General features: G+C 45.7%; 1 protein-coding gene across 1 annotated transcript; it reads right to left on the minus strand.

The window, feature by feature from the left end:
- Window positions 1-688: 688 nt before the first annotated feature.
- Window positions 689-12,446, minus strand: LOC309617351 (3 beta-hydroxysteroid dehydrogenase/Delta 5-->4-isomerase). The gene is made up of 3 exons (XM_082369544.1): window positions 8,287-12,446; window positions 4,385-4,549; window positions 689-2,003 (listed from the first exon to the last, which is right to left on the minus strand). Exons 1-3 carry the CDS (start codon window positions 8,429-8,431, stop codon window positions 1,192-1,194), a joined length of 1,122 nt encoding a protein of 373 aa, XP_082225670.1. The 5' UTR covers window positions 8,432-12,446; the 3' UTR covers window positions 689-1,191.
- Window positions 12,447-14,469: the final 2,023 nt, after the last annotated feature.

Here is a 14,469-nt window from a genome sequence, read left to right on the forward strand (position 1 = left end):
GTCCCCTTTACTTTCCTAGGAAGCCGTGGTGCGGCTTCATTGTGTGATTTGAAAGGTTGGAATGTAGGCTTATGAGTTGCCAGAGTCGCCAACACACATAGATCCAAGTGCGTTCTAGGGACCTTCAAGGACACTGGCATTGGCAGTGGAGGCTGGCTGCACCTTTGCTTCTCCCTCTCCTCCCAGCTGACAAGGGTATGAAAACCTCCCAGATTCCCCCAAGGGGACTGTCCTTGGTCCTAGGGTGTCTCCTGCACAGGACCTGGCAAGAAGTAGGTGACCCAAGGGAGCTGGGCTCTCCCAAGGATCAGTACCCCATGTCCAGTGCTCTGCTGCACCGCCGACAAACCATCCACCACCCCGTCCCCCGTTTTGCTATAAAATTTGGGCAGTTCAGGCTACACAATTCAGCGGACGGATAAAGGCTTTCAAGTCAGTCCATCTGGGTTAAATGTCCTGGTCTCATAGCAGTTAGTGTGACTGTGAACGAGTTTCCTTATTCATCAAAGGGAATAGTCATCCCTACCTCGTAGGTTTCTGGTGAGGGTTAAATAAGTGATCTATGTCGGTCATCTAATACATGCCTGAAACGTAGTAAGTGCTTGGTCAATCCTAGGTTCCCCTTCCCGACACTTCTGCCCCCCCCCCCCCCGCCCCGGGCTACTTTTCTAAATAGGAGGTGCTGATTGGGCGGGGTGGGGAATAAAAAGGTATGCAATCACGTAAACCATAACTTCCTCCAGATTAGTCATTAAAACGTTTATTACGTTCATTGAGCTGTGTGAAGGAATATGAACTTTTAAAAGAAAAGGAATGCTTTTGCATTTAACAAAGGAAATGGAACTAACAGGCAAAACTCTAAGTTAAAAGAAGCCCAAATAGCTCAGAATCGTCAACTGAGACGGTGGCACCAGCAGCTGCAGCAAATCACCTTGTCTGGCCGTCCCCTGGAGGGAGGGTAGGGCAGAAAGCTTCTCGTTGGGCCAGTGACAGGGAAAGGTTTCTGGTGGAGGGAGGAAGACAATAAGATGATCAAATGATGATCATCATTTTATCAGATGATCATCTGATAAAAGGGAGGCAGGAGGACCCGGGCTTGTGCCTGTGTTGTTTGCTGCATGAAACCGGAAGGGGAGAGCGTGACAGGCGTCTCCTAACCATGCCCACATCCACATCGTTCTCACCCCCAGATCAGTGAGTCTTTGTTTTCAGGGTCTCCTTGTGCTGTTTCACCAGGGAGCCGACCCACTGCTTGGTTTTCTGCTTGGCTTCCTCCCAGGTGAAGAGGGGCTCGTACCCCAGCTCTCGCTGAGCTTTCTTATAGGAGAAGGTGAACACACTGTTTGACAGGGTTACCAGGTGGCAGTTGAAGGGGGGTCGATATCTGTAAATTGGACTGAGCAAGAAGCTCACTATCTCCAGCAGGAAGGCAAGCCAATACTTCAGAGAAACAGGAAGGCTCATCCCGGAATCCAGGCAGAGGCCCCATTCTTTGCCCAGAGTGTAATTGAGGTCATCATAGCTTTGGTGAGGTGTGCCGTCTGAGATGTAGTAGAACTGTCCTTGGATGCTTGGGGCCTTTTGGGGGTCCCGAAGGGCCCTCAAGGCCAGAATGTGGGCCCAGGCCACGTTGCCAACATAGACTGGGTTGACTCTGGAGAACTTGCAGTGATTTGTCAGGATGCCATTGTTCTTCAGGGCATTTTCCACGTGGGCAAAAAGTAATGGGCTCCCCTCCCCATAGATATACATGGGCCTTAAGGCACAAGTGTACAAGGTACCACCATTTTTAAGAGCCCACCCATTAGCTCCCAGCACAGCCTTCTCGGCAAGCTTTTTGCTGTATGGGTATGGAGAGGACCATGCCGTTTCAAGATGCTCTTCTTCGTGGCCGTCCTGGATGATCTCCCTGTAGGAGTTGGGCCCAGCCACCTCTATGGTGCTGGTATGGATGAAGACTGGCACACTAGCCTGCACACAGGTCTCCAACAGGAGCTGGGTACCTGCCCACGGAGAGCACACCGTCAGTGTCAGGAAAGAGTCCAGAGCCAGCCATGCCATGGACCATGTCTGCCCCTCACCCTCAAGTGAGGTGGCTATTGCACATGAGGAGTGCATTCTTGTGTGTTTCTGGCTGAGATCAGATTATGCTAAAGCCACAGGACGAAAGCAAAAATGAAAAGAGGCCAAGATCTGGATTCTGGAGAGCAAGCATTTCTAGGCTTTTGGATTTCGTGGACCAGTGTACGTATTTTTAATTTCAGAAAAGGACAACGAGTTGCCACTTTATATTTTGCAGAGTAAAGAGATTTTAAAATGATCATTTATCCTGTCTACCACCTCATTAAAGATAGGCTATTTTAACTTAAAAAATTAGGAGGCCATACTCTTAGAATAAGGACAGCTCTGGTCCTTAGGCAAAAGAGGACAGCTGAAGGATTCACATCACACACACACACACACACACACACAGAGTTGTATATAGGTAATATATACTCTTAAGTACGCATTGAATTGTTCGTATTTTTCTCCTTTTTTTTTTGAAGACCAATAAAAACTTGTCGCAAGGACTTTTTTTTGAGTCACTGAGCAAATGATTGGTGGGTTCTGGGCAGAAGCTGGAGATCCAGACTCTGTTTCTGACTGTGTGTTTCCTACAAAGACCACTGCTAACTGTGGCTGTGGCTTGTTTACCCAGGTCTGAAAAGTTGGGGTGGCAAAGCTTCCTTTTGCTTAGCTTTCTGGAGCTACCACTGGCCTTGTGTGTTGAGCCGGAGGAAGAAGCAGAAAGGAGTGCGCCCTCTGCTGGTAATATCTATCACGGGAGGATCTTGCAGAATCCCTTTATCTGGGTAGAATTTTAGCTCATGGAGGTAACCCAGAGCGCCTTCCTTACAAGAAGGAAGCAATTTCCTGGGCAAAGCATCATTTTTGGGTGGTATTTTAAAAAATCCTTTTTAAGGTCTTTGTGTAATTTGCTTTTCAGGAGAGACAGCCTCCTTTTTAAAAAATTAAATCTAGAAGCAGAGAAAATTCGGAGCTAATTTACCTGCAGAGGGAGAAATGGCCATGATTGTGAAGTATTTTCTAAACCTGTCAGTGATGCTAGTTTTAGTCAATGGAGGCCTCTAACACTTCTCAGGGATTTCAAATCCCCTGTTGTTGGGAGCCGTGGAGAGTAGAAGTTATGGGAGGGGGGCCGAAAGCTCAAGACTGGTTAAACTTAGCACCCTCCTGGCAATATGGGGGTGACCAGGGGTGTGGCTTAGTTGAAACTAGAAATGGTCTTTTTTGAGACTGTGCAATTTTAGGCTGGAGATGCAAAAGCAATCAGTTGCTTTAGAAAAGGAGTCTCTGAGTAGACTAACTCTGGCAGGCAGGGCGTGGAAGGCAGATGGACTAGGGTGATGTGGTCCTAGAGAGACTGGCCTCCAGGGGTCAGAGGGAGGATACTACACAGCAAGCTAATAAGGGATTTAAGCTAATCCCTTGAGTGACTGTGTCTAGATTTAAAGTGAATTGGAAAGCCACAGTTCAGAAAGAGCCACCAAGCATTTAAGGGATGAGGATCTGAAGAGGGTATACTTTGGGCACCTGGCTAGGAGCTACTCTTCAATAATAGATCTGGTAGTGAGCTGAAGAGATGGTATTACGGATAATGGGAAACTATTCTTGCTAAGAAAATATTACAGGAAGACAAGTGCTGGCTAATTCTGTACTGCCAGACCACTGTGAACTAGCTTTGCTAGTTCTCTTGTGAGGAATCCTTCTAGGGGGTGAGCAGGAGGGCTCTGGCATTCTCTTTACCCTTATTATCCTTCCTTTGCAGGAAGTCCTTATTATCCTTCCTTTGCAGGAAGTCCTGCCCGAAGGAAACCAGCCCAGAGCTGTGGCCCGTCGCTCCTAACTGACTTGGGGGCACCTCATACCACAGAGCTCTTAGTTCTTGGCTGTATGGTGACCCTCAACTTAGAGCCAAACAGAAAAGCTAGCATGATGCCCAAGGAAGCACTTGTAAGGTCTGGTTCCAGCCCAGTGGAGACAGGAGGTGGCTGGATAGCAAGAGTTTGAGGTTGGAGCTGAGTCAACACTTGATTGGACCAGCAGAAGGGTTTTCGTGGCCTTTGGACTCACACAGGCGTGGGTTTAAATTCTAGCCCTTTCACTCCTCCCCATAGGGCCTTGGACAAGTCACTTAGCCTGTCTCAGCCTTAGTTTCCTCATCTGAAAAACTGAGGATGATGACCTTGAATCTCTGTTGGTGGTGATGAGGAAAAGTACTTGGTGCCCACCCAGCAGGTGTTCACCAGCCTCCTCCTCACTTATCCCAGCTTCTGACCCTTGCTTGCCCACTTCCCTTCAGCTCCGCCCCAGGATCCTGTACCTTTCACATTGACGTTCATGATGGTCTCTCGCTGGACGGCGTTCATGACGTCGATGACAGAGGCAGTGTGGATGACCACCGAGGTGCCCCGGCAGGCTTCCTTCAGGCACTGCTCATCCAGGATGTCTCCTTCCAGCAAGGTCAGCCTGATCTTGCTCTGGAGCTCTGTGTGAACAGGAGTCAGGTCACTGGAAGGCTTTCTGGATCTGGAAGATTCCTGATGACCCAGGTCTTTAAGGACAGGTAGATTGGGGGGGAATGAGGAGTGGGGAGGGGGGAACATCCCATGGAGGGACCAAGTCAACAAGGGCACAGAAATCAGAATGTGTAGCATGTCTTGGGAAAGAGCAAACATCTCTTTCCATCCCATCTCATTCTAAAAAAGAGAGTTTGAGCAGTGAGGAGTCAACAGTGCCTGGAACACAAAATTGTTAAAGAGACTCATGGGGAGTTTATAAAATTCATTAAGGAGAGGATTTGCGTTTAATTCGGTAGGGAATGGGGAATCCGGTATAGGTTTGGAATTAAAGGAGAAATGTAAACAGAGTTGTGCTGTAGGAAGCGAACCCTGGCTGCAGTATTATAAAGTGGATCAGTCTAGTGGATATAAGAGAAAGCAAGGTGACTGAGGGATTAATCACACCGTCTGTGCCACAGTTCACATGGGGAAGACTGGAACCGGGGATCCAGGAGTGGGAGCCGAGAAGGGGAAAGGTACACAAGGTTCGACTTTCAGACCTTACCTTGCCAGGTCCTGGTTCTTACTGGTGATGGGCTGGGAGGAAGAGTCAAAGGCAGCCCGAGTTTTTCCCACTTGAGTGATCAGGAGGATAGTGGTGCTTATTAACAGGAATTTAGGATGGGCCCGAAGGATGGATTTAACTGAAAGAGCTCTTATTAGATATCATCAAAAGCAGATATCAACGCTGAAAATGAGCCAGCCACCGAGGGACTAACATCTAGCCATCTAGCCAAGGGTTGCAGAGACGACATCAGGGTCTCTGGCTCCTCTGAAGCCCGTGGGAAGTGGCGCTACTGTGCACTACTGGTAAGTAAGATCATCACCTCAGATTAGCCCACGTCATAAATGCCATGCTACATACAGTTTGTATAAATAACCTGCACTTATTTTGTGCTTTTTATTTTGCACACGACTTTCAGCTTTCTTATTTCCTTTCACAGCTATCTCATGAGATAGGGATTCTGATTTCCACTTTACAGGCGAGGAAACCAAGGCTCAGAGAGGGTGAGGAAACGCCCAAGTCACACTTCTAGTGAAGACTCTAGCCTGTCCCCCCGCCCCTCCGCCTTCAAGCCTTGCTTGCGCTCCTGTCACCCACACACAGGACTGGCACTTTTCTGGGGCAGAGTAAGGACGTCAATTTAAATGAAATTGGCAATGGACGGCAGAGAACAGTGAGAGAGAAATTCAGAGTGAAAAATTCAGGGCTGCAGAATTTCCTTCTTGGGTTACAACTTGGAAGAACCTTAAGCCTGCTCTCCTTAAGCCTCTGCAACATTAGCTCCGCCCCAATGCTTCCACTCCAAAAAGGCCACGAAGTGAGAGAAAGGCAGAGGAATTAGCCGCAGAGTGGAATTTTCTGATTGTGTCCCCACGTCTGCCCTGCCCCTCCCTTACTCTGCCTCTCTTTCAAGGCTAACTTCAGCAGACTGGCTCAAAGGAATTGCTATGCCCTGAAGCCCAAGGCCAAGGGAGGAAAGACCTCTTACCCCTTAGTATGCAGGGCTGCAGAGAGAACAGCAGAGGGCGCTGTGAATACCTCGGCGGTGGAGCCCTGGCTTCCTCCTCCAAGGCTCTGTGGACTTGGCCTGTGTTTTGCATAGACTGAATATGCAGTTGCTTACGTGGTGTGAACTGGATTGGAGGGAGGCCCAGAGAGAAGCTACTAGACAAACTAGTGGTTAAGAGTACAGACGCTGCAGCCAGACCGCCTGGGTTCAAATCCAGCTTTGCCATTTTCCAGGTGGGGGACCTTGAACAAGTTAATTAACTTCTGCAACGTCTGCATGTTTGTGTCCCCTCAAAGCCATTTGTTGAAATCCTAATGCCAATGTGATGCTGTTAGGAGTTGGGGGGATCTCTGGGTGGTGATTAGGTCATGAGGGTAGAGCCCTCACGAATGGGATTAGTGTTCTTATAGAAGAGACCCCAGAGAGATCCCTCGCCCCTTCCACCATGTGAGAACACAGTGAGAAGGCGTGGGCTATGAACCGGAAGAGAGCTCTCACCAGGACTTGACCCTGCCTTGATTTTGGACTTCCAGACTCCAGAACCGTGAGCAATACATTTCTGATTATAAGCTACCCAGCCTGTGGTATTTTGCTGCAGCAGCCTGAATGGACTGGATTCTTCTGTGCTTGTATTCTCATCTTTCAAAAAAGAAGGACACTGTTCCCCATCCCAGAGGGTTGTGATGAGAAACAAATGAGTTGACACACGTAAAACACTTAGCGCAGCGCCTGGCACAGAAAGAACACCGTGAGTGGTCTCTGTTATTATCCTGACAGAGGCCCCTGCCCACCCATGACAGCGCCTGCCTTATTCACTTTGGGGAGATGTTCCTCTTAGGTTGAGCATTGCCCTCTCTGGGCATAAGTTGTCAGACTGCAAATATTGCTGAGATGTAGGGATTACAAACGGTTGATGTTGATCGGTTGTGAATTTTTTTTTTTAAAATCAGAGACGCTGTTGAAGCAGAGGATAGAGGAAATAGGATGTTTGCAGAGGTCAGGGGAGAGGAAAGGGGAACAGAGCGGTGGGCAGGGTCCAGGAGAGCGGGCTGGGGAGGGGGGGCTTTGCGTGGGGAGAGGGGTCCTCTGAGCAGCCAGGGCCTGCATGTAGATAGCCAGTCCACTGGGGCCGGGGAGGGGGACAGGGAATTGGTTTGGGGGCGCCTAAGGGGGAAATGGCAGAAACTGAAGATTCACTTTGCCAAGCGTCAGCCCTAGGGCCGTGTGACTGGAGTTCTAGTCTAAGCTCTGCTACCCATTAATCCGGGTAGCAAGTCGCTTTACCTTTGCGGACCTCAATTTCCTCATTGTCCGGATGGGTGTTACCCCTCTCCTACCTTCCTCACAGGGTTATTTTGAGGATCTGGGGGGCGAAACAGGTTGGAAAATACACTATAAATCAAGCTTTTGCATTGGCACCATGGGCAGCAATCTGGAAAGGGAGGCGTGAGCTGCTTCAGCAGATCCTGCAGTCACTGCCTTGTGGTGATGAGGAGAGAGGCGAGTGATAAAAAGAGATGTACAGGGAATCCACGCGAGGTGTGTCTGCACTCGTGCTGCCTCTTGTTCCGTTTCTGGCTCCCTTGCTGCAGGCTTGTGCATGCTCTGCGATTCCCTCTCTCCTGCTCCCTTTAATTCTCTCTCTCTCTCTCTCACACACACACACACACACACTCGCTTCACCTTCTCTTCCTTCTATTTCACCTTCACTGGAGATGCTCAGTGAAGCCACAGAAAGACCAGAGCAACCAAGAGGGGCGGGGACCCGCGGGCGGGGTCTCCAGGTTAATGGCACTTGCTCGCCCTTTGCAGATGGTACATAGCAAGTGACAAGACAAAAATCATCAGAACATTGAAGACTCGTTGACAAGGGAGAAAACTGAAACATGATTTTCTGGATGAGAAGAACAGAGGCTGAAGTGGCTGGTCTACGGCCACCCTCTCTAATCCTGGGTCAGGACCAGAATCATCTCCTGACACCATCTGTGATTACACCATGGTATTACCCCATCTGTAATCTCCTTTCTGATAACATGGGATCAGCCTTGATTTGACTACAGCTTTCCTTAAGTTGCTAGACAAGAACCCCCTCCCCACACCTATGCAGGGTTTAAAATGGAGCTACACACCCATGACTCAAGTTCACTTACTAGAAAATTCCTCCCGAACTTCTGGTCTGAAGACTTTGTCTAGCACCCGGATCTCCTGCAGCTCCTTCTCCTCCACCAACAAGCGGACGATCCTCTGACCCAGAAACCCTCCTCCTCCTGTCACAAGGCAGCTCCACCCTGCCATGGCCAAACCTGGGCACGGAGAAACACTTGCCAGGAACCAGAAAACACTGGGGAGCAGTTTGGATGAGAGGATGACACAGGAGAGAGCCTAAAAGAAATGTCAAGTGATTACATGCTCATAAAACCCCACTGTGTTCCTTCTACTCCATTTTTGCAAAAATCCCATGCACCCCCTCCCAGGAGTAGCTGAAAGAAAATGAAAAAGCTCTAACCTGTTAGATTGTTGCAAGCCAGATGAAAGAGCTGGGTTCTGGTCTCCTGATCTCCCAAAGACAGGACTGAAGGGAGCTTTATGTGCTGTTTCCTCTGACTCAGCCCACTTCACCTTGAACTCTTACTCCATACTCATTGCTCACCCCTGGTCACTTCATCAAAAAGTGGTGAACTTTTAACTTGTATCTCTCATTCCTCCAAAGCACAGGAAGAGAAAGCAAGCTTCAAGGCCACAGTGTGATAAAGATTCTTGGTTCTACCCTCAACAGGACTCGTGGAGGTCAGTGTCCACTGTCTGGGATCCACAGTCTGTAAACTTAAGCTAGACTGGGAGAAATCTCCCAGCACAGTGTGAATTGCTGCTTTGTGCAGTAAATACATCTGGGTGGGGTGGGGCGGTGGAGGGTGCCTTCACTATGGAAGGCAATTTTCTTTCCCACCCAATGTATCTGGAGCCTCAATTTCGATTTCCCCCTGGAGAGCTCTGGGTTTCTCTAGGAAGAGAACCATTGAAGGGAAGCTATCTGGTGATAACCACCTAGTTCTGTGACCTGTACAACGAGAGTAGGTGTATTGCTGTTAGCTTAACTGACACCATCTTGGTCCCTTACAGTTCTTCCTGTCCTTTCACTGACCCTACTCAGAACTGTGCAGTGAATTACTTCTCTGTCATCAAGGGCTTTGTAATAGATATTAATAGATTTTGTTTAATAACTATTAAGGCCAGGTGGCCTCTATGCTCTGTTAGTCCCCAAACAATGATGAAAACCTTTGCTGACGTATTCTCGGTGCCCATGTGACTAGTTACCCCTTCATAAATATTAATGTAGGAATGCACGTCCTGCTTCCAAGCGCTGACCCTCATACCCTAGGTTAGTTATAAAATTGTCCTGATGGCCCTCAGCAGTGCTGAGTGCAGCTGTGAATGCCTCTGGATCATTGTTTACCAAACCCTACTCTGTAAGTTACAATCTAATAAACTGATCCATTGATTACATGGAGCTGCCTGCCTCATTTTTCCTTCTCAAGATGTCTCCTCAGTTCGATGGGCACTTTTTCTTCCCTCTGTCCTCCAACAGTAGAGATCTGTAGCTGTGGGCCACAGTAGCTTTTATTATGAATGTTTGCACTCACCCCAGATTTTGGTTGCAAAACCACTCTCAGTAGATTCTTTTTTTTTTTTTTTAATTTATTTTATTTATTTATTTATTTTTGGCTGTGTTGGGTCTTCGTTGCTGCACGTGGGCTTTCTCTAGTTGCGACGAGCGGGGGCTACTCTTCGTTGCGGTGCGCGGGCTTCTCATTGCAGTGGCTTCTCTCATTGTGGAGCATGGGCTCTAGGCACACGGGCTTCAGTAGTTGCGGCACACAGGCTCAGTAGTTGTGGCTCACGGGCTCTAGAGCACAGGCTCAGTAGTTGTGGCACATGAGCTTAATTGCTCCGTGGCATGTGGGATCTTCCCGGACCAGGGATCGAACCCGTGTCCCCTGCATTGGCAGGCGGATTCTCAACCACTGCGTCACCAGGGAAGCCCCTCTCAGTAGATTCTTGAACTGAAGATGCCTATATGCTTCAGAAGCCTGTGCCCAGAGATGCCCAAATACCACCGCCATAAGCTTTGCAAGATACTGTCAAAAAAGTGAGGTGTAATTTACGTGCATTAAAATGTCCAGATCTTAAGTGTTAGTTCAATGAACCGTTACAATTAGGTACACCTATGTAAGAAACCACCCAAAACAAAATATAGAACATTTTCTTCCCTGCAGAAAACTCCTTCCTGCCCCTTTCCAGTCAATTCCCATCCTTCCAATCTACCCCAGAAACAACTACACTCTGATATTTAGTGGATAGATACTCTCCTAATTTTTCTTCTAAATTTATGGTTCTGGGTATATATTTAAATATAGAATCCATTTAAAATTAACTTTTGTACACTGAATACAGAAAAATTTACTATTGTATTCCTTTACTGTCTATCCATTTGCTTTCATCAGTTTTTTTTTTTTGTTTTAATTATTTGCTTGCTTATATTTACTTTGGGTTTAATTTACACTTCTGTTTCAAGTTTCTTATGGTCAAAGATTGGATACTTGATTTCTTCTTTTTGACAATGTGCATTTGCATTTAAAGCTGCAAATTTCCCTCTAAGCATTGTATTAGCTGCATCCAACAGTTTTGATATATTAGATTTTTGTCATCATTCAGGTAAAAATATTTTCGAACTTACCTGTGATTTCTTCTTTAATGTGTGAGTTACTCAGAGCATGTTGTTTAATTTCTAAACTTGGGGATTTTTTAGGCATCTTATTGTTATCAATTTCTAATATAATACTACTGTGGTCAGAGCATATACTCTGTTTGACTTTGATTTTTAGATATTTATTGAAACTTGTTTCGTGGTCCAGAAAAAATGGTCTATCTTGGTGAAATGCCGCATGCTCTTGAAAAGAATTTTTCACGTTTCCATCAGTTGTTGGGAGTAATGCTTTACAAAGAGTGGGTTTGACCCCCTACTCCAGGTCTCTCCCTCTCCCCATGTTATAGACATTCTCCTCTTCCCACTAGGGACCTGACTCCCCATGCCTCAAACACACTTGCTTAGGAAAGGTTGACCCTAGTCACTGAGTTATAGCATCTTGTTCCCTGAAGCTAGCAGCACTAACTAAAGGCCCTTGTCTTGCTGAGACCCGTAGAGCCTATCTGAGGCCACCAAAGTGCATCATACAGCTTTGCCTGCTCTAGCAATGCTGTTAAGTGAACCATATAGATCCCCCGTCCTCTTCGAGGCTGGCGTTTGTACCCATTCCCCCAGCTGCTGGGAATGTTGGAGGCTGGTAGATTTCAGCTAGTGTCTCTCTGGGAATTGCCTTCAGCCAAAGAGCCAAAAGAACAAGAGTTCAGCGTCTCCGAGTGGAACCAATAAACTCTACAGACAGTGAGAAATAAAATAAAGGGGAAGGCAGATGGGGACCACAACATCACCTTTCTTTTATTTCCAAACATTTTTACAGAGATATAATTTACATGCCATAAAATTAACTTGTTTTAAGTATACAATTCAACTATTTTAAGTAAAATTATGAACTTGTATAACCATCACCATTGTCCTGTTTTGGAACATTTCTATCTCCCCCAAAAGATCTCTTGTGCCCATTAGCAGCCACTCCTCATTCCCACTCCCCAGCTCTGGGCAACTGTTTTTTTTTTTTTTTTAATTTTTATTTATTTATTTATTTATTTTTGGCTGTGTTGGGTCTTTGTTTCTGTGCGAGGGCTTTCTCTAGTTGCAGCAAGCGGGAGCCACTCTTCATCGCGGCGCGCGGGCCTCCCACTATTGTGGCCTCTCTTGTTGCGGAGCACAGGCTCCAGACGCGCAGGCTCAGTAGTTGTGGCTCAGGGGCCTAGTTGCTCCGCGGCATGTGGGATCCTCCCAGACCAGGGCTCGAACCCGTGTCCCCTGCATTGGCAGGCGGGTTCTCAACCACTGCGCCACCAGGGAAGCCCCTGGGCAACTTTTATTTGACTTTCCGACTCTATAGATTGGCCTTTTCTGGACATCATATAGATAGAATCATACAATATATGGTCTTTTGTGTCTGGATTCTTTTACTTACCATAATATACTTTTTTTTTTTTTTTAATAAAACAGATAAGCAACAAGGATATATGGTACAGCACAGGGAATTATAGCCATTATCTTGTAATAACTTTTTCATGGGAGTATAATTGCTTTACAATGGTGTGTTAGTTTCTGCTGTGTAACAAAGTGAATCAACTATACGTATACATATAACCCCATATCCCTTCCCTCTTGGGTCTCCCTCCCACCCTCCCTATCCCACCCCTCTAGGTGGTCATAAAGCACCGAGCTGATCTCCCTATGCTATGTGGCTGCTTCCCACTAGCTATCTATTTTACATTTGGTAGTGTATATATGTCCATGCCACTCTCACTTCATCCCAGCTTACCCTTACACCTCCCCGTGTCCTCAAGTCCATTCTCTACATCTGCATCTTTATTCCTGTCCTGCCCCTAGGTTCTTCAAAACTTTTTTTTTTTTTTTAGATTCCATATATATGTGTTAGCATACGGTATTTGTTTTTCTCTTTCTGACTTACTTCACTCTGTATGACAGACTCTAGGTCCATCCACCTCACTACAAATAACTCAATTTTGTTTCTTTTTATGGCTGAGTAATATTCCATTGCATATATAGGCCACATCTTTATCCATTCATCTGTTGATGGACACTTAGGTTGCTTCCATGCCCTGGCTATTGTAAATAGAGCTGCAATGAACATTGTGGTACCATAATATATTTTTGGGGCTCATCTGTGTTGTAGTATGTATTTCATTCCTTTTAGGTGTTGAATACCATTTCATTGTATGGATATCCCATATTTTGCTTATTCATTGACCATTTGATAGTTGGAATGTTTCCACTTCTTGCACTATTATGCATAGAGCTGTTATGAACATTCACATACAAGTGTTTGTGTGGATACTTTCATTTCTTTTGGGTAGATAACGAGGAGTGAAATTGTTGGGTCATATGGTAAATTTATCTTTAACTTAAGAAGTTGCCAAACAGTTTTCCAAAGTGGCTGCATTTCCTACCAGTAATGAGTGAGTGACATTTCTGTTTTTCCACATTGTTGTTTCTTCATATTCTCCAATTGACATTGTGTATTTTTAAAATTATAGCCATCTTAGGGAGTAAGAAGTGATGTCTCATCATGGTTTTGATTTGCATCTCTCTAATAACTAATGATGCTAAGCATCTTTTCATATGCTTATTAAACATTCCCATACCTTTTAGGTGAAATATCTATGTGAATCTTTTGTCCATTTTAAAATTGGATAACTTATTTTCTTGTTGTTGATTGTATTTTATATTCTAGATACAAGTTCTTTAATAGATATATGATTTGAAAATATTTTCCCAGTCTGTAACTTATCTTTTCATTTTATTGATAATGTCTTTTGAAGAACAAATATTTTTAATTTTGACGAAGTCCCATTGTTCAATTTTTTTTCTTTTACCACTCGTGTTTCTGTCTGACTCAAGGTCAGGAAGATTTTAACCTGTGTTTCCTTCTAAGAAGTATATAGTTTTAGCCCTTCCATTTAGGTCTATGGTCCATTTTGAGGGAATTTTTGCATGTGGTGTGAGTTAATGGTCTAATTCTGATGGTCAATTGATTTTGACAAAGATGCCGAGTAACTTCAGTTGGGGAAAAGTGTAGTCTTTAAACCAATGGCACTGGGACAACTGGATTGTTTACATGTTCAGGAAGGTCAGGGCATGTTATATAAATGGGGCCCATCTGGGTCACCACCAGTTGGCATCAGAGTTTGGGAAGAACTCCTCAGCATGTGTTGAATAATATGCTCTATCAGGAAAACTCACAAAGGCCAAGGGTAGGCAAAGGAATAGAGGGCATGATTTCCCACACTAATGGGACTCCCTCTATCTTCCTGTCTGTCTCTCCAATCTTAGGGGTAGCAATTTGCGCTGTGTCCTCCCCTCTTTTATGGATCCAGGAAGAGTTGTTGATTTTTCAGTCTGTTCAGCTTTTTTACCTGTTGTTAGGATGGAATGGCAACTTCTAAGCTCCTTGCCTGCAGAACCTACATGTATTATCTCCTTTAATTTTTAAAATAAACTTTATTTTTAGAGGAGATCAGGTGTGTTCAGGATGGTATGGCCATAGACATAAAATAAACTTTATTTTTAGAGCAGTTTTAGTTTTACAGCAAAATCAAGCAGAAAGTACAAAGTGTTTTCATATACACACACCCACAGCCTCCCCAACTATCAACAC

Source organism: Balaenoptera borealis (genome assembly GCF_965194805.1).
Source record: "Balaenoptera borealis genome assembly, chromosome: 1".
In the NCBI taxonomy this organism is placed as follows: Eukaryota; Metazoa; Chordata; class Mammalia; order Artiodactyla; family Balaenopteridae; genus Balaenoptera; species Balaenoptera borealis.